Source organism: Mirounga leonina, unplaced genomic scaffold (assembly GCF_011800145.1).
Source record: "Mirounga leonina isolate KUSES-001 unplaced genomic scaffold, KU_Mleo_1.0 Mir_429, whole genome shotgun sequence".
Lineage (NCBI taxonomy): Eukaryota > Metazoa > Chordata > Mammalia > Carnivora > Phocidae > Mirounga > Mirounga leonina.
The window spans coordinates 155,227-181,295 of record NW_023270747.1 but is presented as its reverse complement, the minus strand read 5'-3'; the positions used below and the strand labels follow the sequence as shown (position 1 = coordinate 181,295).

The 26,069-nt window shown below is 43.3% G+C and overlaps 1 protein-coding gene and 1 long non-coding RNA gene across 3 annotated transcripts; both read right to left on the bottom strand.

Annotated features, from left to right (window-relative positions):
- Positions 1–11,546: 11,546 nt before the first annotated feature.
- LOC117998980 (polyadenylate-binding protein 1-like 2) lies at positions 11,547–12,453 on the bottom strand. Its single transcript, XM_034987891.1, has one exon. The coding sequence runs from the start codon at positions 12,322–12,324 to the stop codon at positions 11,722–11,724; it is 603 nt and encodes a 200-aa protein (XP_034843782.1). The 5' UTR covers positions 12,325–12,453; the 3' UTR covers positions 11,547–11,721.
- A 4,606-nt stretch (positions 12,454–17,059) lies between these two features.
- Positions 17,060–21,445, bottom strand: LOC117998982. Of its 2 annotated transcripts, XR_004676175.1 has the most exons (4): positions 20,442–21,445; positions 19,788–19,946; positions 19,420–19,531; positions 17,060–17,990 (listed from the first exon to the last, which is right to left on the bottom strand). It is a non-coding gene; the product is annotated as an uncharacterized LOC117998982 (long non-coding RNA). The 2 variants fall into 2 exon arrangements; XR_004676174.1 differs by having other exon boundaries at positions 19,788–21,445.
- Between the last annotated feature and the right edge of the window lie 4,624 nt (positions 21,446–26,069).

The following is a 26,069-nucleotide window of genomic DNA, read 5'->3' as shown; positions in this document are numbered from 1 at the left end:
CTGCATCTATTGAGAGGATCATATGGCTTTTATTCTTTCTTTTATTAATGTATTGTATCACATTGATTGATTTGCAGATGTTGAACCAAACTTGCAGTGCAGGAATAAATCCCACTTGGTCGTGGTGAATAGTCCTTTTAATGTACTGTTGGATCCTATTGGCTAGTATTTTGGTGAGGATTTCTGCATCCATGTTCATCAGGGATATTTGGTCTGTAGTTCTCCTTTTTGATGGGGTCTTTGTCTGGTTTTTGGATCAAGGTAATGCTGGCCTTGTAAAATGAGTTCAGAAGTTTTCCTTCCATTTCTATTCTTTGAAACAGCTTCAGAAGAATAGGTATTAATTCTTCTTTAAATGTTTGGTAGAATTCCCCTGGGAAGCCATTCCCTGGGCTCTTGTTTGTTGGGAGATTTTTGAGTACTGCTTCAATTTCCTTACTGGTTATGGGTCTGTTCAGGTTTTCTATTTCTTCCTGGTTCAGTTTTGGTAGTTTATACATCTCTAGGAATGCCTCCATTTCTTCCATATTATCTAATTTGCTGGCATATAGTTGCTCATAATATGTTCTTACAATTTTTGGTATTTCTTTGGTGTTTGTTGTGATCTCTCCTCTTTCACTCATGATTTTATTTATTTGGGTCCTTTCTCTTTTCTTTTTGATAAGTCTGGACAGGGGTTTATCAATCTTATTTATTCTTTCAGAGTACCAGCTCCTAGTTTTGTTGATCTGTTCTACTGTTCTTTTGGTGTCTATTTCATTGATTTCTGCTCTGATCTTTTTTATTTCTCTTCTCCTGCTGGGTTTAGGCTTTACTTGCTGTTCTTTCTCCAGCTCCTTTAGGTGTAGGGTTAGGTTGTGTATTTGAGACCTTTCTTGTTTCTTGAGAAAGGCTTGTATTGCGATATACTTTCCTCTAGGACTGCCTTTGCTGCATCCCAAACATTTTGAACAATTGTGTTTTCATTTGCATTTGTTTCTATGAATTTTTAAAATTCTTCTTTAATTTCCTGGTTGACCCATTCATTCTTCAGTAGGATGCTCTTTAGCCTCCATGTATTTGAGTTCTTTCCTACTTTTCTCTTCTGATTTAGTTCTAGTTTCAAAGCATTGTGGTCTGAAAATATGCAGAGAATGATCCCAATCTTTTGGTACTGGTTGAGACCTGATTTGTGACCCAGGATGTGATCTCTCCTGGACAATGTTCCATGGGCACTAGAGAAGAATGTGTATTCTGTTGCTTTGGGATGGAATGTTCTGAATATATCTGTGAAGTCCATTTAGTCCAGTGTGTCATTTAAAGCCTTTATTTCCCTGTTGATCTTTTGCTTAGGTGATCTGTCCATTTCAGTGAGGGGGGTGTTAAAGTCCCCTACTATTACTGTATTGTCATCAATGTGTTTCTTTGCTTTTGTTATTAATTGGCTTATATAATTGGCTGCTCCCATGTTAGGGGCATAGATATTTACAATTGTTAGATCTTCTTGTTGGATAGACCCTTTAAGTAGGATGTAGTGTCCTTCCTCATCTCTTATTATAGTCTTTGGTTTAAAATCTAATTTGTCTGATATAAGGATTGCCACCCCAGTTTTCTTTTGATGTCCATTAGCATGGTAAATGGTTTTCCACCCTCTCACTTTAAACCTGGAGGTGTCTTTGGGTCTAAAATGAGTCTCTTGCAGGCAGCGTATTGATGTGTCTTGTTTTTTAATTCAATCTGATACCCTGTGTCTTTTGATTGGGGCATTTTGCCCATTTACATTCAGGGTAACTATTGAAAGATAAATTTAGTGCCATTGTATTGCCTGTAAGGTGACTGTTACTGCATATTGTCTCTGTTCCTTTCTGGTCTAAGTTACTTTTAGGCTCTTTCTTTGCTTAGAGGATCCCTTTCAATATTTCTTGTAGGGCTGGTTTGGTGTTTGCAAATTCTTTTAGTTTTTGTTCATCCTGGAATGTTTTTATCTCTCTTTCTATTTACAGTGACAGCTTGGCTGGATATAGTATTCTTGGCTGCATATTTTTCTTGTTTAGTGCCCTGAATATATCATGCTAGTCCTTTCTGGCCTGCCAGGTCTCTGTGGATAGATCTGCTGCCAATCTAATGTTTCTACTGCTGTAGGTTACAGACCTCTTGTCCCGAGCTGCTTTCAGGATTTTCTCTTTGTCTCTGAGACTTGTAAGTTTTACTATTAGATGTTGGGGTGTTGACCTATTTTTTATTGATTTTGAGGGGAATTCTCTGTGCCTCCTGGATTTTTTTTTTTTTTTTGCCTCCTGGATTTTGATGCCTGTTTCCTTCCCCAAATTAGGGAAGTTCTCCACTATAATTTGCTCCAATATACCTTCTGCCCCGCTCTGTCTTTCTTCTTCTTCTGGGATCCCAATTATTCTAATATTGTTTCATCTTACGGTGTCACTTATCTCTCGAATTCTCCCCTCATGATCCAGTAGTTGTTTATCTCTCTTTTTCTCAGAAATTCTCCATATCACTAATTCTCTCTTCTGCCTCATTTATCCTAGCAGTTAGAGCCTCTGTTTTTTATTGCACCTCATGAATAGCCTTTTTGATTTCAACTTGGTTAGATTTTAGTTCTTTTATTTCTCCAGAAAGGGATTTTCTAGTATCTTCCATGCTGTTTTCAAGCCCAGCTAGTATCTTTATAATCATCATTCTGAACTCTAGTTCTGACATCTTACTAATGTTTGTATTGATTAGGTCCCTGGCAGTTGGTACTGCCTCTTGTTCTTTTTTTTTTTTTTTGAGGTGAGTTTTTCCATCTTGTCATTTTGTCCAGAGTAGAATAGATGAATGAGAAAACAATATGCTAAAAAAATGCTAAAAGGGTAACAATGATCCCAGAATAATATACACTAAACAAATCAAAAGAGACCTGAATCTGGGGGGAAATGAAAGGGAAAAAAAAAAAGAATATGATCAGGATGGTGAAAATAACAGAGCCACACACTAGACTTTGGGCATATTTTGGTCTGTTAGAAGAAATTGCCTCCCAAAATTTTAAAGAAGGAAAAACTTATATATATATACACCAAAATAAGGTTGAATACAATAAAAAGATAGAATAAGACTGTAAAGATGAAAATTAAAAAAGATTTTTAAAAAGGAATTGATAAGAATTGGTTGAAAAAAGAATGAAAAAAAGTTTTAAAAAAGAGAGAGAGAATGTGATCAGGCAGGAGACTAGGACAACGTCATACACTAGATTTAGGGTATATTTTGGTCTGTTAGAAGAAACTGTATCCCAAAATTTTAAAGAAAGAAAAACTTATATATATACAAAAAATAAGGTTAAATACAATGAAGAGATAGAATATGACTGTAAAAATGAAAAGTTAAAAAAGATTTTAAAAGAGGAATTGATAAGATGTTGGTTGAAAAAGGAAAGAAAAAAAATTCAACTAAAAAAATAGAAAAAGAAAAAATAAAATTTAAAAAATTAACTTTGAAAGACTAAAGAATCATGGGGGAAAAGCCATCAATTCTGTAGTGCTGTATTCCCCTAGCACTTGGGTTTTGCCCTTCTCATTGATTAGTAAACTTGGTCTTGGCTGGATGTTCTTGCTGATCTTCTGGGGGAGGGGCTTGTTGCAGTGATTCTCAAATGTCTTTGCCTGAGGCGGAATTGCCCTACCCTTGCCAGGGGCGAGGCTAAGTAATCTGCTCGGGTTTGCTCTTGGTAGCTTTTGTTCCCTGCAAGCTTTCCATACAGCTTTGGAGGACAAGAGTGAAAATGGCGACCTCCCAATCTCTGGCCACAGAGTTGCCAAGAGCTCAGGGCCCCACTCCTCAGTGAGCCCTCAGAGAAAAGCAGTCAATCACTCCCGTCTCCCCAGTCTCTGGCCGCACACCGTGCTCTCCTGGTCTGTGACTGAGCGTTTCTATCTCTGGCCACACAACCCTGTTTGGAGGAGTCTCCAAACCCAGCAGATTTCCTGCGGTGCACTCCCGTGTTGCTCCTCCTGGGGGAGGAAGCAGAGTCTCCCCGGATCTGCCCCTTCTTGGGTCTCTGCTCGAAGAGCAGTGGCCTGACTGTGCTGCAGATCATGGTTTATGGCAACCCCAAGCTGAGAGCTCACTCCTCAGCTCCATCTTTGCAGCAGGCTTCCCTGTTCCCATACCTGGGAGCTCTGCTGCACTCAGGCACACCCGGTCTGTCTGTGATCCCGAGGGTCCTGACACCACACTGTCCCAGTGAGTGTTCCACCCCCCGCTTTGCCACTGGAGTCATGTCCCTCAGCAGAGCCGACTTCTAAAATTTCTGATTTTGTGCTCTGCTGTTCTATCACTTGCTGGTAGCCGGTGGTCGCTTTTCTTTTCAGAGAGCTGCTGCTATTCTTTTCTTCAATCTCCTTTTGAGTTTGTAGGTGTTCTGAATGGTTTGATACCTATCTAGTGGATTCCTGTGACCAGATTAAATTTAGGTCTCCTATTCTTCTGCCATCTTGCTCCTCCTCCCCAGATTTCCATTTATTTAAGGTATAAGTTATTGAAGTTTCATTAGTTTCCTTTGGTGGTGTGATAATTACTTGATTATTTGTGATTCTTGATTCTTTGCATTAATATCTGCTCATTCAAGTAAGTTATCTTCTCGTCAATACTTAATAGGTTTGCTTCAGCAAGGAAAGATCTTCACAAGTCAGCTCAGGTTGAGGTACTGGATAGATTGGCTGGTAGCATCTGTGGGCAGGCAAAGATTGTCTTTGGAGTCTCTAGTTGGGTGAGGCTACTGTCCATGCTCCATGGTCAGATGGGGCCATTATTTGGGCTCTGCAATCACCTCTGGTCAGGTGAGGTTGCAGGCTGTGTTCACAAGCAAGGTGGTGCCACTGGTTGGACTCTGCAGTTGGGCAAGGTTGTGGGTCTGGCTTCACAAACTCTTCTGGTTTCATGAGGTATTGGCCTGTGCTTCTATACCAGGTGGTGATGTTGACTAGACTCCATGTTCAAGTGGAGACAAGCAGGGATTCACAGTCAGAAGAGGTCACTGGCTATGCTCTGCTCTGCTTTTGGGCAAGGTCCCTGTTTGGTCTATCTGGTCAGGAGGGGCTTCCAGCTGCATCATGAAGTTGGACACTACAAAATGCATTATGGTTGGATGGGGTCATTGTCCAACTCTCTCATCAGATGGGTCTGCTGGCTATGCTCTGCAATTATTGGGCAGGGTCACTGGCTGGGCTCCCTGCCTGAGCAAGGCCACAGGCTGCTTTCAGAAATCAGGCAGGGGTGTAGGTTGGGCTTTACAGCTTGGCAATATAATGGGTTAGGCTCTGAACTTACCCAGGCTTAATATTCAGGCTCTCTGGTTATGTGGCATGAGAGGCTATGCTTAACAGTTGAGTAGAGCTTCTGGCTTGGCTCCCTGCCCAAGCGGGGCTGTAAGATAGCCTCCACAACTGCCAGTGTTGTCTGGTCAAGCTTCCTGAGGGTATGACAGGAAACTCCCCTCAGCAGTTGAGAAAGGCTGTGAATTTGCTTCCCAGCCTGGGTGGGGCAGTGAAATGGGCTCCACAGTGGGTACAGCCTGTTGACTGGGGACCCACATCCAGCATAATTGCCAACCGAGTTCCCAAGTCAGAAGGCCACCAGCTTAGCTCTGCAGATGACCAGAGCCACTGGCTCTGATCTCTGCTCTGGCACCATTGCAGGCAGAAAGGTAGTTTGCCAAGGACTGAGCACTGGTTGCCGTAAACCTTACTCCTCTGTCTTTATCTGATCCCCAGTGGTTGAGCCCCACAGATTGTCCCAGTGATTCTCATGAAATAAAACCCAAGTGGGCTTCCTATGGGCTTCCCCATAACACTGGGGAAACTGGCTGTCCACCTTGGGTTCTCTTTTTCCCACTGGAGAAACTATAGGCCCAGGGAGCCCTCTCTGTGTGTCTCCGTGCCAGCCTGGAGTTAGTGGGGGAGAAGCTGTAAGAGTATAGTCCTTCTTCTTACATTTCGAATGTGGTCCTTCTTGGTCTCTGTGGTCCAGGGGTCCTTCAGCCTCACTCTCAGTGTTTGGGATTTCCCTAATGATGTCTTATCAATGGATGAGTGCTAGTTGGTCTTCTTGTAAGTAGAATGAAAGATGGAAACAACGGACATCACCATCTTAATGACATCATTCTCTCATTTTTTAAAGATGTGTTTTACTAAATAAAATCTTTAAGGAGGGGCGTTCGGGTGGCTCAGTTGGTTGAGTGTCCAACTCTTGATTTCAGCTCAGGTTGTGATCTCATGGGTTGTGGGATCAAGCCCCATGTCAGGCTCTGAACTTGGCAGGAAGTCTGCTTGAGGATTCTCTCCCTCTGCACCCCATCACCCCTGCTTGCTCTTTCTCTCTCTCTCTCAAAAATAAATAAATCTTTAAAAATCTTTAAGGAAAATGTATTTGAATACATTTTTGTTAAAATATGCTTGCATATGCATAAGAAAAAGGGATTTGGAGGCATTAAAAAACAAATGGACAGTCATGCCTTTTTTTCATTATAGTTTAATAGTTAAGAGTACAGACTATGAATCTATACTACATGGGTTCAAGTCCTAGCTGTATGAATTGCTAGCTGTATGACTTCGGGCTGTTATTTAACCTCACCATGCCTCAGTTACTTCATCTGTAAAATGGAAAAAAATCCAATACTATATACCACATAGAGTTGTTGTGAGGATTAAATGAGTAGATACATGGGAAGCACTTATAACAATGCTTAACACAAATTAAGTACTATATAAAATCACTATATTTTAACTCAAACAATTTCAAATTATTTTTTGAAAATAAGTAGAAAAATGATTTGCCTTTTAAACATCTGTTTTCCATCATTTAAAAAGAATTACAAGTATCAGTAATGCAGAACAATGGATGAAATTGTAAGCTGGGAATGGATTATTTAGGGTTAATATAGAAATGATCTCACAGTCTTTGTGACAATGTGTTTTATTTTGCAACTAGATTTCTAATAAATGTATGATAAATACTCCTGAATGTGTATGAAGGTATGACTGCAACAATAGTCTTCCCAAAGGTTTTATTTTAATATGAAAAAGACGGAAACAAAAATTCACTAGTTAAGTCAACTGGTTTACAAAAATGATTGCCTAGAGATACCATAATATACTGTATAACTACTGCAAATAATATTGTGCAATATTAATTGACATGGATATATTTTAATGTGGTATTTTAGTAAAAACCAGCTATTGGATTGTATTTATGAGTATATACACATAGGTGTTTGCATCTATATCTATGCATATATAAAAGTATGAAAGGTTATACAACCAAACTTTACATGTGGTTTTTATCCAGTGATAGGATTATGGTTGTATTCCATGTTATTTACTCTGTTTAATAACACATAATGTTTCTTTTCTAGGATTTGTTTCCCTAGCAAACAAATACAAAGAAAAAAATTATTACAAGTAAAATTGAAAAATATGTATTCTATTTTCTCCACTGAAAGCATAGCAAAGTTTAATATAAATTTTAATACCCAGTTCAGAGCCTTGTTCAAAGAACTGGGTACACATTTAGATTGGAAATAACAAAATAATAGAGTGAGTTGACAACTTTGCAAGTAGAAATTTGACCATATGGTCTGAAAAATGGTCTATAATTTTTTCTACTTTTTTTTTCTTCTAGACATGTTTGCTACAGAAACAACTATGGGCCATAAATTTAGGTAAAAGGTAGTCAACATAGTGGCTGAAATAAGAAAGAATTGGGAATGTAGAAAATATCTAACAATGTAGGAAGAAATGAATCCACCCATATACACAATAGATATCCAAAGACCATTTTAAATTATGTGAAAAAATTAATATAAAAATATAAAAAAAATTATTACTGAATAAAAATTTTGTTTCAAACAAAGGGGAAAATTAGAGAGAGAGACAAATCAAGAAACAGACTCTTAATTATAGAGAATAAACTTCATGGTTACTAAGGGGAAGGGGTAGAAAGATGAGTAAAAAAAAGAAATAATGGAGGGGAACCTGGGTGGCTCAGTCGGTTAAGTGTCTGCCTTAGGCTCAGGTCATGATCCCAGGGTCCTGGGATTGAGCCCTGCATCAGGCTCCTTGCTCAGCGGGGAGCCTGCTTCTCCCTCTCCCTCCCTGCTTGTGCGCACTCTCTCTCTCTGTCAAATAAATAAATAAAATCTTTTTTAAAAAAGAAATAATGGAAATTATGATTTGATATATATAAAAATATATGAATTATATAATTACTTATGTATTATATAATGCAATATTATGTATGCTTATATGTATACATAAAATTAAATTTTTCTTTATATTACCAGTGCTACTTTTATTTTATTTTCCCTATCAATGCAATGTGATTTTTAAATGAATTTATATTCCTTGAATAAGAAGCAAAAAATCATTTTTAAAAAATTGAAAAAGGAAAACAAAAAATGAAGTATGTATTTTTAATAGCATCATATCCACAAAGTTTATAAAACCCAGGGAGGAACTTGTGCAAGAAAATGGGCATTCCTCCACCGTATGAGTGGAAGTATAAATTGGTAGATCCAGGCCACCTGATGGCACAGTTAAAACTTTTTAAAAGACCTCTACTTTTCAATTCCACTTCTATGTATTTATGTAAGTACAATAATCCTGCAGCAAAATCACTTGCCACAGATTTGGGTTCAATGGTGAAAATTTAGAAACTATGTTAAATTCCAAAGTAAGGAAACACTTTTTAAAAGATTCTGATTCACCTATACAGTGATAGTGAGTTATGGAAGAATATTGGAGAGCCAAAGATATTTGTTATATTCACAATATATTGAAAAAAATTGAAAGAATACATTGTGTATTTGTTTTAAATATTGTGGACAAATAGGCAAAAAATAATCTCTTAAAAGAGGTTGTTGTATATATTTAATGTCTTTTTTTCAAGCAATACATCTGTAAAATGAAATAATAAAACAAATGCACAAGCTTAACCAATTTCTCATAACTTAAAAAATACTAACTGAAGAAGATGAGCAGAGAAATATACAATTTCTTACACAGTTAATGGGCATAAACTTCATGAAGAAGCATTTGGTAACAAACTGGCAAGGTATATAAGGCAATTAAATCTCTGCACATGTCAGCAAATGTTCACCTACAAATGTGTTCCTTGTAGAATTAATCTTACTAGGGAAAAACTAGAACAGCTTAAACATATGAAAGGGCTGAATTTTAGAAATTGTAATTCAACCATAAGATGGAACATAAAAACAAAATTAGGGGCGCCTGGGTGGCTCAGTCATTAAGCATCTGCCTTCGGCCCAGGTCATGATCCCAGCCCCACATCAGGCTCCCTGCTCCATGGGAAGCCTGTTTCTCCCTCTCCCACTCCCCCTGCTTGTGTTCCCTCTCTTGCTGTGTCTCTCTCTGTCAAATAAATAAATAAAATCTTTAAAAAAATTAAAGGAGAATTTTTAATAATTTGGAAAGATGATATGAAAGACCAATTATAGTGGACATATTCCATAATGAAACAATAAATATTACATTTTTGAAAGTATTATTTATGTACATGTTTCATGTGTTCCAAAGTTTTTTTTGTCAAAGGGTACAATTAGGAGTGATTTTTACTTTGTTCATAATCAATTTTTAAAAGTTTCTATTATGATACTGTGTTATTTGTATAAAAATAAATGTTTAAACTAAACAAAAGCAAAAAAAAAAAGCAACAGTCCCCCTGATAAAATATAGGGAGACTATAGAAATAACTGCAATAGCAAGTCTAGATAACTGACAAGGTTTCCATCCTCTCACATTATTTGTGTACTTGGTGAGGGTAAACTGACAGACACTACCTTTGGGATAGTCATTTAAAAAGGAAACCCCCTCTCCCCACAAAAGAAGAAGAAAAAAATTTCAAACCTTCCATGTCCTTTGATTCTACAATTTGCTCTCACCAATGTTTGTTCATAAAATAATATTGAATGTAAGCAAGGTTTGTGCACTATGTATTATTAGCGGCTAGGTTTGGATAAGAAAAACAAAACAAAACAGATGTTCAACAATGAGAAAGTTGTGAAAAATAGCCCCATACCTATATCTAAATATGACTAGAGATGAATACATGTATCTATCTATTCCTCTATGAAACCCCTCCACTGGAACACTAAAGAGCCATGAAACTATTTTAGAAGAATATTTAATGGCATGAAAGGAAGTTCAAGAATATCTATCTATACATCTATATCTATCTATATTATATATTCATATGTGAAAAAGCAAATATTGAAACAATATATACATTAAAATTCACATATATATCACATGAAAAATACTGGGCAAGTGCACATGAAAATGATTTAGGAATGCATGGCTGGTGATTAGAATTGATTACTGGGGACATTAAATTTCTTCTGTTAACTTGTCTGCTTTTTAATTTTTCCCTGCAATGAAGCTGAATGATTTTTCTGACATGGGAAAAAAGGGCAGGAAGTGGGCACAGGGAAAAGAGGTGATAAAGAGCATTTACGTCCAGTAAAACAACCCCAAACAGCAAAATACCATTTGCAGCCCATCAAGCTGGTCCAGACACGCACATGCACGCACGCGCACACAGACACACACACAGACACAGACACACACACACACACACACATCAATTACAGTGACCAGGAGACTAGGCAGGGGAAATGGACATACTCTTTTTACTGGCTGTGCTGGCTGGCATGAATGCAAATCAGTACAATGCTTATGAAGGGCCCATTTGGCAACACACAGGAAAAGTCTTTAAAATATCCTGCAAGGATATTTTATTGTGGATCCTGCAAGTCCACAATTAAGAAGACCATCCGGTAGGCTAGCGAAGATTTGGCTTGACAAGGAAGGATTCATTCATCAGAGTATGCAGTGTTGGGTTTAAACACAAGAAAAGAACTAGGCACCACCGGAATGTCCAACAATGCGGGATTGATTCAGAAATGTTAAAGATCCATCGATACACTCTGCAGGCATTGAAGATGACATTTCGGAAGCCTGTTGAATAGCATGGGAAGAAGTTCAATGGGTTGATTTTTGTTTGGTTTTAGTTTCTGAAGAAGCAGGTTAAGAAACACCACACACATGAACCATTCTATAACAGTGAGTTAAAAGGGAAGGTGGGGTGGGAGTGAGGAAGGGAGGGAGACAGAGGGAGAGAAGAGAGCCTGGAAAAACAGCACACCAAAAAGTGGTTGTCTCTGGGTAGTAGGATCATGGGGAACAAGTACTCTCTTGGTTTTCCCTCATCTGATTTCCTTCTCCTTTCTGATGTTTCTACCATGAAACTGTATCACCTGTGTAGCCAACGAAGAGAGAATGAAAGTGTTTTTTAAACCAAACCACAAGGAGAAGAGGCAGCCTGTAATCTATCAAGTGGCACAGATTAGCAAGATTATTCGCAGGCCCTTGGTGGGTGTGGGGGGAGGAGAGAGGTGGGGAGAGCAGAAGGGAGGGAGGGGGGGGAGGAGGGTAGGAAAGGAGGGAAGAAGAGAGGGAGAAGGAGAGAGAGGGGGAAGGAGGGGGAGAGGGAAGGAGGGGAGAGGGAAGGCGAGAGACAGAGAGACAGAGACAGACAGAGAGAGAGAGAGAGAGAGAGACCTGCACTCCCAGTACAATACAATACACTGCTGGTGGGTTAGGGGGGCAAAGAGGGGGGTTGTAAACCGGGTGGGAGCCAAGGTTTGGCTCTGCTGGCTGGCTCGTTCCTGGCATGTCTTCATCGCAAGGTGGCCTCCTCATCGGTGTCTTCCTCGAAATCCTTGACGTCAGCACTGGTGGATTGCCTGGCCCAGGCTCCCCTTTCGGCCTCTCGTTCTTTATGCGACTTGAATCTCCCAACGAAAATTTTGCGGTAGTTCAGGAACATGCCATTCATCGCATCAATGGCCCGCTCTGCGGACTCCTGCTTCTGGAAGTGCACAAACCCGTAGCCCTTGGGCCCCTTTTCGTCGCAGGCCACTTTGCAGGACAGGATGTTGCCAAACGCCGAGAAGATGTTGTACAGCGCCTTGTTGTCGATGGTCTTGCCCAGGTTCTTGATGAAGACGTTGCCCACCCCACTCTTGCGGAGCGAGGGGTCCCGCTGGGACCACATGATGCGCACGGGCCTGCCCTTGATGACATCAAAGTTCAGGGTTTCCAGGGCCCGCTTGGCGTCCACCGGTTGCTGGTAGTTGACGTACGCGTAGCCCAACGAGCGGCGGGTGATCTTGTCCCTGCAAATGCGGATGGAGAGGATGGGCCCGGCCGGGCTGAACTTCTCGTACAGCATCGCCTCTGTCACTTCAGGGTGCAGGTCGCCCACGTACAGCGAGGCCATAGGAAAGTCTGGGTTCCCCTCGGAGCCCCGGCTGGTCTCCGCATCCGCATCTGCATCCGCAGCTGCCGCCGCCGCCGCCGCCGCCGCCGCCGCAGCCACCGCCGCCGCCACCTCCGCATCCGCATCCGCATCCGCATCCGCCTCCCCCGAGGAGGGCGCCGCAGCCTCCGCTGCTGCGGCGGCGGCGGCGGCGGCGGCGGCGGCTTCGGCCGCGCTGGCCTCCACAACCGCTGCCGCCAGGGCGGCCTCCGCCTCCTCCCCCTCTGCCAGGGCGGCCGTCGCCTCCCCCCGGGTGGCCTCTGCCACTGCCTCCTCTACTGAGGCCTCGGCCTCCACCTCAGCCTCCACCTCTGCTTCCGCCTCCGCTACGGAGGCCTCCGCCACAGCCTCCGCCACGGTCGCCGCCGCAGCCTCCGCCGCCGCCGCCGCCGCTGCCGCCACCGCCGCCGCCAGTGTCGCCGCTGTCGCCACGGTCGCCGGTGCCGCCAGGCCGCTGCCGCGACCTCCCTTCCCGCGAGCTGGGGGGCGGAGAGGCGGGAAAGTGCAGGAGGGCGGGTGGGCGCTGGAACCCGGGCCGAGGGCGCGAGCGGGAGCTGGGGCCGGGACCCGGGGCCAGCCGATCTGGCGAGTCCAAGTCACTTGGGATAGCAAGCGAGCGCTGCTAGGAGCGCGCCGGTGCCTGTCGCCGCAGCCTGCAGCCTGCTGCTGCCGCCGCCGCTCGGTCGTGGGCTAGCGTGCGGGGCGCGGGCGGGCGGGCGGCGTGTGGTGGGGGGCGGGGGGTGTTGGCGTCTGTGGTCCGGGCAGCTGGGAAGGCTTCTGTCTCTTTGGTTCCCCCTGCGGCTGCTGCGGGGCTGTGGGGCCGCGGGCTGTGGGAGGGGGCGGGAGCGGGAGCTTTGGGGCGGGGGGGGGGTAAGGGGGCGGGAGGGGGTGAGTCCACAGCCTCTCAGGTTGCCTGGATATTTATGAAGAGGAAGGCAGGGAAAGGGTTCCACTGTGGACTGCGGGAATACGGGTTAGATTTAGAGGGTTTTGTTTTATCCCCCCTCTCCCCATAGTACATTTAAATGATTAAATCAAGTACCTTGCAAGAGCGGGTGGGTGGCATGCAGAATACACTTGCCTGGCCTAAAACAAAGCCGAGAAAAATGGGTTTCTCACATCCAGGGCTTCTCCCCACTTCCGCTCACACACACTCCCCAAGATCACCGCCACCAAAGACACAACACCTTCTCTGAGCAGGAGCTGGGGCCAGTGGGGCAAGCTCCCCCTGCAGCCTGCTGACCCATTTTCTCAGAGAATCTCACCCCCCCCCCCGCCTTTTCCAGCTCTTTCCCTCCTCTGCAACACTTGCAGAAGAGGGAATAAAGAACACGTATTCATTCATTCATAATGCCATGCCACAAATATTTATGGAGCCTGTGCCGGTCCCTAGGGATACAGGGGTCTGGGAAGCAGGAGACATAAGCTGGTTTTGAGCTTGTCCTCTGGGCTGGAAACCCTGTCCCTGCTCCAGACTACCGGAGAACTAGAGACCTGGGGTTCTTCCACGTCCCCCCCCCCAATTCTTCTTCCCAACCACCCAGCCTCCATACATGCAGCCCAACAGAGGGGGAATCAAGAGCACCCTGTCCTTAGTGCTGTCTTCCATGATACCCTGAGGAAAGCCAAACCAAGGGCTGGGGACAGGGCCTGGTCCAGCACTTGTTTGATCTTGGCTCTACCCTCAAGGTGCTAAGGTTACCAACATGAACCAAGAAATACACATCCATGTTCAAATCAAAAACAAAACCTGAAATCTCTAGAATGAGGTGCCTGGTCCCAGGTCATCAGCTAATATTTGTGAAAGCCTTATCAAGTACTTGGCACTGGGAGCTAAGGGACAGGCCATGTGATAAGTGAGCAGTGAGTGTTGATGTGTTCGAGGTGTGGGGCTGGGTGAGAAAAGGTGAGCAGTATGTTTTGTGGAAGCAGAGAGGCCACACAGGGCCAAATGCTGAGGGGATAGACAAGTGAGCAACCATTAGAGTAGAGTGTAACAGAAGCGAGGGTCCCACTTGCTCCAGAAAGGAGCACCCAGCCACTAACTCTTCCTGGTAGGAGTCAAGTGAGGCTGCACAGAAGATGAGAGCCCCAAGATGAGCTCTGAAAGGTGAGTCCACCGTGTGGAGGCAGGAAGGAAGGCATTCCAAACAGAGGGGTCAGTCTGTGCCAAGGCCCTGTGGCATGCTAGCACACACAAAGCCACTTCTGGTCATGCCCAATAATCTGGCGTGGACAGAGATCATGTCTCCAAGAGCACATGGCAGGAGATGGAGCTGGAAGGTGTGGAGCCCTGAAAAGCAAGCTAAGGTGCTTGGACTCTGTACCCAAGCTCACAGGCACTACTCAGCACATTCGGGGAGGGAATCGCGTCATCAGATCCTTAGAAAGAGTACAAATTAAACATCAACACAGAAAGTACTTAAGAGAGTAGATCTTAAAAGTTCTCATTACAAGAAAAAAATGTGTAACTATGTGAGGTGATAGATGTTAACTAAACTTACTGTGGTAATCGTATATCTCTATCTCTATAGCTGTATCTGTATCTATCTATCAAATCATTGTGTTGTACACCTCAACCTTATACAATGTTATATGTCAATTATATCTCAGTAAAACTGGGCAAAAAAAAAAGCCCCCATCAATGCATATATAAATGTGCAAGTGCCCTCCCCTACACACAACTGAGACAGAGATGATAGAACAAAAAGACAGTCAGATGTGACCATTTCCAAAAGAGTCGGAACAACCCTTCCCTCTGTCCTTCCTTTCCTCCCACAAATAGGAGTTTCTCACTTACTGTGAGCCAGGCATTGAACTGCGTGGGATTTGGGCTCAGATGTAAAGAAAAAAATGATCAAACCCTCAGGACATCTCACTCCACTCAAGTTCAGGCTGTCCACACCAATCACAGAAATGCCAGCAGAAGGCAATAGGTGCTATCTGATTGGACTATGGTGGCCATGGAATTTCATCTGCCCAGCACATGTTCTCTCCTCCCCCTCATTCCTGCCCATCCACCTTCTTTGGGTAAATAAAGCCGTTTTTTTGTGGCGGCAGTGTTGGCTGGACCTAGGCAGTTGCACATGACAGAACAACCCCCGAGCCTGCGGAACCGACCGAGTCACTGTGGGGTGTGAGGCAGTGAGAACTTTCCCATCGCTAGCTGGAAAGCATCCCAAGGTGGCTGAGAAGCAGACACACAGATATGTACCTCACCAGCTTGCGAGATCCAGCCCCCTACTGCCCCTAGACAGGGCTAGTGCCAACAAAGGAAAAGGACAGCGACGTAGGAAAAGCCTGCTGAATAGCCAGTGCTTGACCAAGGTGATCACTGTCACTGCTGTTAAGAGCCATCTCTTGGGGGTCTAGGTTGCTTGTAGGCAGGAGGCAGATGAGCGGTGCCTCACCATTCCAGGTGGCCATCCAAGAGGGACCCGAGGAGGAAGAGGCCAGGGGGAAGCCATGATTCCTGGGGGGTAGCGGATGTGCAGTTGATGAGAAGAACTTCTTGGCCCGTTGTTGGAGACAGAAATGCCAAGCAGGACCGATTCAAGGACCAGGGCTCAACAACATCTCTTTCTCTGACTTTGACTTCCAGCCCACAGAGCCAACAGAAATCAGTGAAACAGCAGGAGAAAGAGGCTCAAGGATGTCATGCTATGGCCAGCAAATTCCCAAACCTGTCAAACCTGAAGACAATCCCTAGGCCCCTGAACCTCCAGCAACAGGAACAGGGCTACTAAGTGACTCGTCACTAAGTGACAAGGAGAGCAGCTAGGGAATGCTCTCCAAGTCCTTTCCCACAGAGGCCTCCAGGGGGCCCCTCCTTGTTTTAGTCCATTCCTGGCCAGTCCCTGCCATCTACAATCAAAAATATTCTGACTACTAGGCACTGTGACAGAGGCAGAAATGATGAGCCCTGTGGAGCATCAGTGGAGGGAGGGAGAGGTCTCTTTCTTGTGGGAGGAAGTGTTATTCATCTCATTCATCCAATGACTTGACAAGTATTTGGGGAGGGCCTATGCTGTACCAGGCATTCTTCTAGGCAGAAGGTCCCTGTAATCAGGGAGCTTATTTTCTAGTAGGGAAGACAGACAATAAACACATCAGAAAAGATGAAAGCATGTAAAGGTTGCTACGAATGCCCTCATGGAAATAAACAAGATGGTTTGGTACGCATTACCTAGAACCCCCCCGGCCCCCCCCCCCCAAAAGTGGCAAAGGTCAGGAATGGCCTTCCTGAGGACAATGATAAGTGGTCAGTCCTGCCAGGAGCCAGGCGAAGAACCTGCCCAGCAGGGAGAACTACAGTCCCCCCTGGCCTGTGACAGAAAACTGGGGTGCCAGAGGGGCAGAAAGGATGTCAGTGTGGCTGAAGCCCAGTGAGAGGTGGGGCGGAGGGACACGAAGAGGGTGCAGTGGTGGGAAGGAGCCATGATGAAGAGTTTTGTTTTTACTCAAAAGTGTTCTGGGGAGGGGCGCCTGGGTGGCTCAGTCGTTGGGTGTCTGCCTTCGGCTCAGGTCATGATTCCACATCCTAGGATCGAGCCCCGCATCAGGCTCCCTGCTCGGCGGGAAGCCTGCTTCTCCCTCTCCCACTCCCCTTGCTTGTATTCCCTCTCTTTCTGTGTCTCTCTCTGTCAAATAAATAAATAAAATCTTTATTTAAAAAAAAAAAAAAGTGTTCTGGGGAACCAGAGAGAGGATTGAATCAAGGGAGTGCCATGACCTAATTATATTCAATAATTTCTCACTGGCTGCTCTCTGTGGAAAATATTGCAAGTGGGCAGAGCACAAAGGAAAGTGAGGAGACCAATTCGGACCCTCTTGTAGTAGTCCAGCTGAGAGATGGCAGTGACTTGGCCAAGACTGGCAGCATGAATTTGGAGAATAGTGCATGGGGTCACATGACATTCTGGAAAGAGAAGAGACATCACTTGCTGATGCATTGAAGGCAGTTGGTAAACAAACTTAAGAAATGAATGATTACTATAAGAATATTTTCTTTCAAGTCTTGATCATGGAGGTGTTGTGTATGGTCATAGGCAAAATGGGGAGTGGGTGTGGTAGGTTTGGAGAAGGGAGAAAAAAACAGTTGGGGGGGTGTCAAGAGCTCTTATTTGCACATGTTAAGTGTCTGAAGTCTATTTGTCATCCATATAGGCTGGCAAGACTGAATTATTGAGGGAACAGGGCACAGATATGGTATTCAAAGCCAGGAGACTGGGCGGGACCCCCTAGAGAGAGAGGATAGTCAGGGGAAGAAGGGGCAGGGCTATTCCCTGAAACACGCCCGCATTTAGAAGTTAAGTTGAGGATGAGAAGCCAGCAGAAGAGATTGAGAGGGACTGGGTGTTAAAAAAAAGGGCTGGCCCCAAACCTGACTTGCATGGTCCAGCCTCAGTGTCCTCACTCAGGTCCTGCTTTCAGTACTCCTGGCAGCACGTGCATGGGAGTTGGTTTAAAACAGGACAGCAAGAGACTTTGTGTGCTAGAGTTTAGCTTCTCTTTCTGTTTATTTCTCAGTGGAGCTTTAAAAGGAGATAGGTTCAGATCCGGAGACATTTCGAGAATGTTTGGAGCCAGCACTGGTCTTCCATTTCATGTGGCCCACTTCCTTCTTCCTATCGGGAGGGAGAAATGGAAAGGAGTGGGAATGCAGTTCAGAGAGCAGGGGAAAGGAGTAGAAAAGAATGGAAGAAGGTAGGGGACGGGGGTGGGGGGTGTTCTAATGGGGAGAGGAACAGCTCAACTCCACATACAACAATGAATCAAAACACCAAAAACAGTGATCTACATAAAGAAGTCTCTTCCCATGAATTTCTCGTCGGCATAGCTGTAGGAAGGATGCCCGGGGAAAAGAGAATGAAAGTGTAACTGTGTTTTGGAGTAGGGAAATCATTTCTGTCAATTCACACTGTCCCCTCAAATTCCCCCCAAATGAAAATAATTATGAGATACAAGCCAACCAAAAAGCAGCCTTAGGCTTTAATTTAGGAAGAATTGGAAAGTGTTTGGAAGTGCCCCTGTTATATAACAAATAATAACAATGATTATTATATTGTCTTGAGTAAATACAGCACATTGAGCAAACGGTCCTTTGGATCCTCATAAAGTGAAATGTTAAGGAAGACAGATATGTGGGGCAGGGAAGGAGTGGGGATCGGACCTATAGAAATAAGAGCCCCAGGACATCAGGACATATGCAGGAGCATGTTTATCGTGGGAAGGTTCATATTGGGCAAACTAGGACACAAAGCAAACACTCATCATTTGGGGAATGACTGAAGACATTGCAGTGCAGCCAGTCCATGGATTATTATGCAACCACTAGCAAGTATGAATTATGTCCATATGGACTGATTTAGGGGGACCTCCAAAATATGCTATTATTAAGTGAGAGAGGATTGCAGAGAAGGGGACAGTACAAGGTCCCATTTGTACGTGTGTGGGGGGGGGTGGAAATGGGAGGTTGTGATCTCATACTTATTTGTCTGCCTATTTGACATCTCCACCTGGATGTCTCGTGGACATTTCATCCTTAAATGGCAAAAAATGGAATTCCTGAACTTCTTTCACCTCTGGATTCCTACACTCCCTCACTTTGCTCCTTCCACAGAAGTCTTCCCCTTCTTGACGAATAGCTCCACCACCCATCTGGGTATTAAAGTGAAATAAAAATGAAGAGGCACCCCTATTTCCTTCCTCTCCCACTCCCACATCTTCCCCTGGCCACTCTCTCATCTTTCAGCAATTCCTATCACCTCTGCTTCCAAACACCACTCGAACCTCTCCAACTCCACTGGAGTCCACCATTATGTCTCTCATGGGTTCTGCCAAAACCTCCTAACTGGTTGCCTGCTTCCACCAAACCGCCTTCTCCATTCAGTAGCCAGACTGATCTTTCTGAAAAATGAATGGCTCTTCTTGCCTCCCCTACTCAAAACCCCAGAAGGTCTCCCCATTTCACTTTGACGAAAGTACAAACTCCTCAATGTGGCTTAAATATAATGAGCTGCATGACCTGGCCCTTGCCAACCTCCCCATTCTCACCTTTCTATATCCTGGTCACTGTGGGCCTTCTTAGAATACTCTTGACCACTCCAGGATCCAAGCTTGATTCTTCCTGAGGGCTTCTGCCTACCTGAATCTGTCTTTCTCGATCCTTTTGAAATCATAAACAGGTTTTTAAACATACAGAAAGTTACAGCAGGTCACAGAACACTCACCCAAGTACATGTCCCTTAGAATGAAAAAAACAAACAGAACCCCCCCCCCCAAACACAACATTTGTCCTATTTTTGTTTCAGACGTTTAGATTTTAGGACAATAAAACAATACAAAATACAGCTGCCATCTCTTTTGGAACTGTCCCCAGTCCCATTCCCCTCTGTTCCTCCCCACCTCAATAGGGCACATACCTAGGTCACTTTGGGGTGTGATTAAAGGCAAGAGACAAGCCAGTCCTCGGTTTCTCCCTCTTGTTTCTTTTCCTCTCTGCCTCTTTCCCCTCACTCCTTCCCTGAGGGTGAGCATTTCTTTGACCCTTTCCTTGTTGATCTCTCAGAAGCAGACTGGGTCTGCAAAAGGGAACATAATTGGTGATATTTGGGCTCAGGATGGTCATGAGCAATGAAGAAGCCTATACTGCTAGCAGTCACTGTATATTCCTAAATTCCTGAGCCAAAATTCCTCAAAGAAGATGGGTCTTGGAGTCAAATGGACTTGGAATGTCAGAATCCCAGAGCAAAACACGTAACCACTCTGAGCCTCAGTACGTGCTCTGAGTTTGAGTTTCAGAAGCCCTAACTAAGGTTCTTAGGGATTTCCTTTATAACAAGTAGTTTTTGCCCCAACCCTGCTTAGGAACCAAGAACAAAGGGCTATCTCGACTGATGATTTTTATAGAGCGTTTCAGGCATGTTTGTCCCTGGGGACCAATTCTCCTTCCAACGTATGCTTACGATTCTAACTAATGCCCTTCGTTGTCATAATCTTAGGCAGTTTACAGACATGATCTTATAAAAATATACCTATAGATATGCCCCAGGCCATGACTTACTAGCTGTGCTTACCTTGTCCGAGTTGCTTTACCTTTTTTCTTTGTTTCTTTAGCTTTGGAGTCTTCATCTGTACAAGGGGATAGTTGTTAAGGATGAAAAGTGGTAATATATGGGAAATGTTTGTCACAGTGCCTGGCATGCATTCAATGCCCAACACAAGAGACTCCTTATTAATGCCATTTCCCTCTGTCTTGAGGATATCCTTGTTCAGCTGGTTTTTGAAGACTCGGTGTCTTTCCTTTCTGGTGTCCAAGGAAGCCTGGCTTTTCCTCTCTAACCAGGAGCAAAGTGTCAGTTCAGAGGGAGTCTGATCCTCTGAGTCACATCCCAGGCTATGACTGGATCTTACTCCAGGCAACTGCCTGATTCCCCAGCCTGAACTCACTTTTCTTACACCCTCATTCAGGTTTTCCTTAGTTCTCCCAACCTTAGGACCTTTTTATAATCCATTTATTTATTTTCCCTGAGGTCCGAGGACTTTACAAGTCAACACAGGAAAGCATGCCATTCTCCGTACTCAAGAAAACCACCCAGAAGATTTGATAATACAATCTCAATGAAATGGGGATATTGAGTCACGAGTGAATTTTCCCTCAACTGCTATTCATCCCTTCAAGCACCCTTTTTGGGGACAATTTGGACATAAATTACTGTTAGGTGATACACTCCTTCGACTTCTTTGCTGTAGGATACTGAATGCGTTCTGATGTCTCCATGATATCTCTGGAACATTCACAATGGTGCTTTGACACATTCATGGGCTATGGATGTGTGAATGGCTGATTCTCAATACTATGAGTTGTTGAGCAACTTAAGTTCCCACTCTATATAATAAATGTACAATGAAATCTCCTTCCATATGGTAAAGTCTTGCTAAAGTCACAGCGGTTAACCATAGGACCTCCTACCGAACATACACACCGTCTTTTAAAAAACCGTTCTTGGGGCGCCTGGGTGGCTCAGTTGGTTAAGCGAATGCCTTCGGCTCAGGTCATGATCCTGGAGTCCCGGGATCGAGTCCCGCATCGGGCTCCCTGCTCGGCAGGGAGTCTGCTTCTCCCTCTGACCCGCCTCCCTCTCATGCTCTCTGTCTCTCATTCTCTCTGTCTCAAATAAATAAATAAAAAATCTTTAAAAAAAATAAAAAAAATAAATAAATAAAAAACCGTTCTTTAAAAAAGAAAAAGAAACAGAAAAGCATTGTTCTCACTGAAAGGAAGTCATGCACATGGTAAATAAAATAGTGATGACCAGAAAGTGCAAAGGAGCTTATGACAAAAAGCAAAGGCTCAAGACCCCATCACTTCTCAACCCCTTATTGTGCTTCCCAGGGTAGAGCATTTTAATAATTCCTGTTTGCACTGTTCTGGCAGTTACCCTCTTACCTCTAGATAAAGTGCTTAATCTGCTATTTCAATAATTCATCAACTTCAAACATCATCAGTTGACCACATTCTGCTTACAGAGGAGAATTTAACTCACTCATGTGTCTTCAATCTGCCCTCACTTTCTTTCTCTTGGCTTCTATACCTTCTTTTGATGTTTAGTTCCTCTATTGGTGACTCTGGTAACCTTATTTTAGTTTTGAAAAATTTTGTTAGTTACCATACAGTGCAATATTGGTGTCTGGAGCATAATTCAGTGATTCATCACTTACATACCACACCGAGTACTCATCACAACAATTGCCCTCTCTAATACCCATCCCCCATCTAGCCCATCCCCCACCCACCTCCCGCCATCAACCATCAGTTTGTTCTCCAACATTAAGAGTCACTCATGGCTTGTTTCCTTCTCTCCGTTTTGTCCTTTCCCCCTTCCCATATGTTCATCTGTTTTCTTTCTTAAACTCCACGTATGTGTGAGATCATATGGTATTTGTCTTTCTCTGACTTACTTCACTTAGCATAATACACTCTAGCTCCATCCATGGCATTGCAAATGGCAAAATTTCATTCTTTTTGATGGCTAAATAATATATATATATACACACATATACACATGTATATGTATATGTATATATACTGTATATATATATAGATATATATATATACATACATATGTGTGTGTGTATATATATATATTCACCCCTCATCTTCTTTATTCATTCATCAGTCGATGGACACTTGGGCACTCTCCACAGTTTGGCTATTGTTGATAATGCTCCTATAAAACATTGGGGTGCATGTACCCCTTTGAATCTGTATTTTTGTATCCTTTGGGTACATTCCTAATAGTGAAGTTGCGGGATCGTAGGGTAGTTCAATTTCTAACTTTTGGAGGAACCTCCAAACTGTCCACCAGAGTGGCTGTGCCAGTTTGCGTTCCCACCCACAGTGCACGAGGATTCCTTTTTCTCCACATCTTTGCCAACTCGTGTTTCTCGTGTTGTTGATTTTAGCCATTCTGACAGGTTTGAGGCTTTATCTCATTGTAGTTTTGACTTGCATTTCCCTGATGGTGTGTGGCGTTGAGCATCCTTTCATGTGTCTGTTAGCCGTCTGGATGTCTTCTTTGGAAAAGTGTTTATTCATGTCTTCTGCCCACTTCTGAACTGGATTATTTGGTTTTTGGGTGTTGAGCTTGGTAAGTTCTTTATAGATTTTGGATACTAATCCTTTATCAGATATGTTGTTTGCAAATATCTTCTCCTATTCCGTAGGCTGCCTTTTCGTTTTGCTGATTGTTTCCTTCGCTGGGCAGAAGCTTTTTATCTTGATGAAGTTCATTTTTGCTTCTGTTTCCCTTGCCTCTGGCAATGTGTCTAATAAGAAGTTGCTACGGCCGAGGTCAAAAAGGTTTCTGCCTGTGTTCTCCAGGATTCTGATGGTTTCCTGTCTCACATTTAGGTCTTTCATCCATTTTGAATTTATTTTTCTGTACGGTGTAACCCTCAGCTATTTTTTTTTTTTTGCATATACCTTAGTCAGTTTACCTTGATTTTCTATAAAATGAGTATATTGCCATGCCTATCCTTCCCTTCCCTCAACTTCTTTACCTCCTTTCTACCTCCTCTTCCAGTCAGACTCATAATCATTTATATCCACTTCTGGAAAACGAATCCAATCTTTTCTGCTTTTACCTTTCAATGAATCTCTAATAATGTTGAACATAGAGCCACATTTCTTCACCAAATGTAGGCTGGGCCACTAGAAGGAGATTAATCCTAGTATCAAGTTCAAATCCTCCCTTTTACCTTATTCCATTAACTTCTAAAGGGTCTGCTGCATTTGAGTTCCATTTATATTTGACTTAGGCATCAAACTCCCTCCCTCCCTCCCTCTCCCACTTTCCCTTTCTCTCTCCCTCTGTCTCTGTCTCTCTCTCTCACATATGCACACACACGCATATTAAATGGCCGCCAGGCAATTGATCATTAAACCATTTAATCTTATAACAACTTATAAAATGGGTGTTATTATAATCTTCATTTTACACCCAGGAAACCTTCAGTAGCAAGTATTTAAATAACCTGCCCACCGAGGTCTCACAAAGTGTAAGAAGCAGAGCCTGGAATCCCATTCAAAGAAAGGCAGTCTTCATTCCAGAGTTGGTCCTGGCGACCACTATGTTATGCTTCACTAAGCGTCTCCCTTTGGCTTTATCAGGATCCACAAATATACCCCATGCTGTTAAGACAGGTGGGGCAGTACACAGATATATGAATAGTGGTTGACAATCCATCCTCTTCCTGTCACAACCCCCACCAACCCCAGACTCTGGGGGTTACAGAAAACAATAATGTCTGCTTTTGTTTTTTTTCTTTTACACTGTTCTCAAGTTCATACAAATCTATAAAAACAGGTTGACATTTTCCTGAATAGCTATCTTTCTTTCTTTCCTTCTTCTTCCTTGCTTCCTTCCTTCCTGTCTTTCTCCTTCTTCTTGTCAAAAGTGGTATCATGCACTTTGCATTTTTCTGTGACTTTCCACATTCACAGAACAGGTAAACACATGCAGATCAAGTTATTTCTATTTTACTAAAGTCTGCATTAATGACAAACAAATTTATGCAACAATGCCCTGATTGTTCCATGTTTTATTTTTGTAGACAAGAAGACAGAAGTCATTCTTACCTTTGCTCCCTTTTCCATAAGGTGTCTTTTTCTCGGCCTGCTTTTGACACTTAATTTTTGTTTTCAGAGCAATTGGTTTATGGTGGGCCTTAAATTCAAAGACCATCTTGGAGTTGTGAGTTTTTGGTTTTTGCCTCATATTTGGAACACTTTCTACCATTATATCTTCAAATACTCTCCTGTCTGTCCCTCCCTCTTTTTTCTTCAGAGGCACCAAGGACATGTAGATTTGGTGATTTGATAATGTCCCACAGGTCAATGAGGCTCTTTCCGTTTATATTTGATCTTTAGTTTTTATTTTTATTTTGTTTTTTTAAGTTTTAATTTAAATTCCAGAGATTTAACATAGTGTTATTTTAGATTCAGGTACACAGTATAGTGATTCAACACTTCCATACATTACCCTGGGCTCATCACAATAGGTGCACACCTTAATCCCCATCACCTATTTAACCCAGCCCACCATCCACTTCCCCTCTGGTAACCATCAGATTTTTCTCTATAATTAATAGTCTGTTTCTCTCTTTTCACTTTGCTTATGTGTTTTGTTTCTTAAATTCCACATACGAGTGAAATCATATGGTATTTGTCCTTTCCCGTCAGACTTATTTTGCTTAGCGTTATAGTCTTTCGCTCCATCCATGTCATTGCAAATGTCAAAATTTCTTTCTTATTTATGGCTGAGTAATACTCCATTGTGTATATATACCACCTCTTCTTTATCGACTCATCAGTCGATGGACACTTGGGCTGCTTCCATATCTTGGCTATTGCAAACAATGCTGCTATAAACATAAGGGTGCGTGTATCCTTTTGAATTAGTGGTCCTGTATTCTTTGGGTAAATACACATTAGTGTGATTGCTGGGTCATAGGGTAGTTCTATTTTGAATGTTTTGAGGAACCTCCATACTGGTTTCCACAGTGACTGCACCAGTTTGCATTTCCACCAACAGTGCACGAGGCTTCCTTTTTCTCCACATCCTCACCAACACCTGTTGTTTCTTGTGTTGTTAATTTAACCATTCTGACAGGTGTGAGGTGGTATCTCATTATGGTCTTTTTATTTGAGAGAGAGAGAGCATGAGTGGGGGGGAGGTTTTGGGGGGCAGAGGGAGAGGGAGAAGCAGGCTCCCTGCTGAACAGGGAGCCCGACACAGGGCTGGGTTCCAGGACCCCGGTATCACGACCTGAGCCAAAGGCAGATGCTTAACAGACTGAGCCACCCAGGCGCCCCTCTTACTGTGGTTTTGATTTGCATTTCCCTGATGGTGAGTGACGTCGAGCATCTTTTCCTGTGTCTATTGGCCATCTGGATGTCTTCTTTGGAGAAATGTCTGTTCACGTCTTTTGCCCATTTTTAAAATTGGGTTATTTGTCTTTGGGGAGTTGAATTTTTAATAGTTCTCTCTATATTTTGGATACTAGCCCTTTATGGGATATGTCATTTGCAAATATCTTCTCCCATTCTGTAGGTTGTCTTTTAGTTTTGTTGATTGTTTCCTTCACGTGCAGGAGCTTTTCTTTTTTTATTTTGATGTAGTCCTAGTAGTTTATTATTTTTT

Coding starts and splice junctions, on each gene's coding strand:
- LOC117998980 (XM_034987891.1), bottom strand. CDS start 12,324: ATGGCCTCGCTGTACGTGGGCGACCTGCACCCTGAAGTGACAGAGGCG.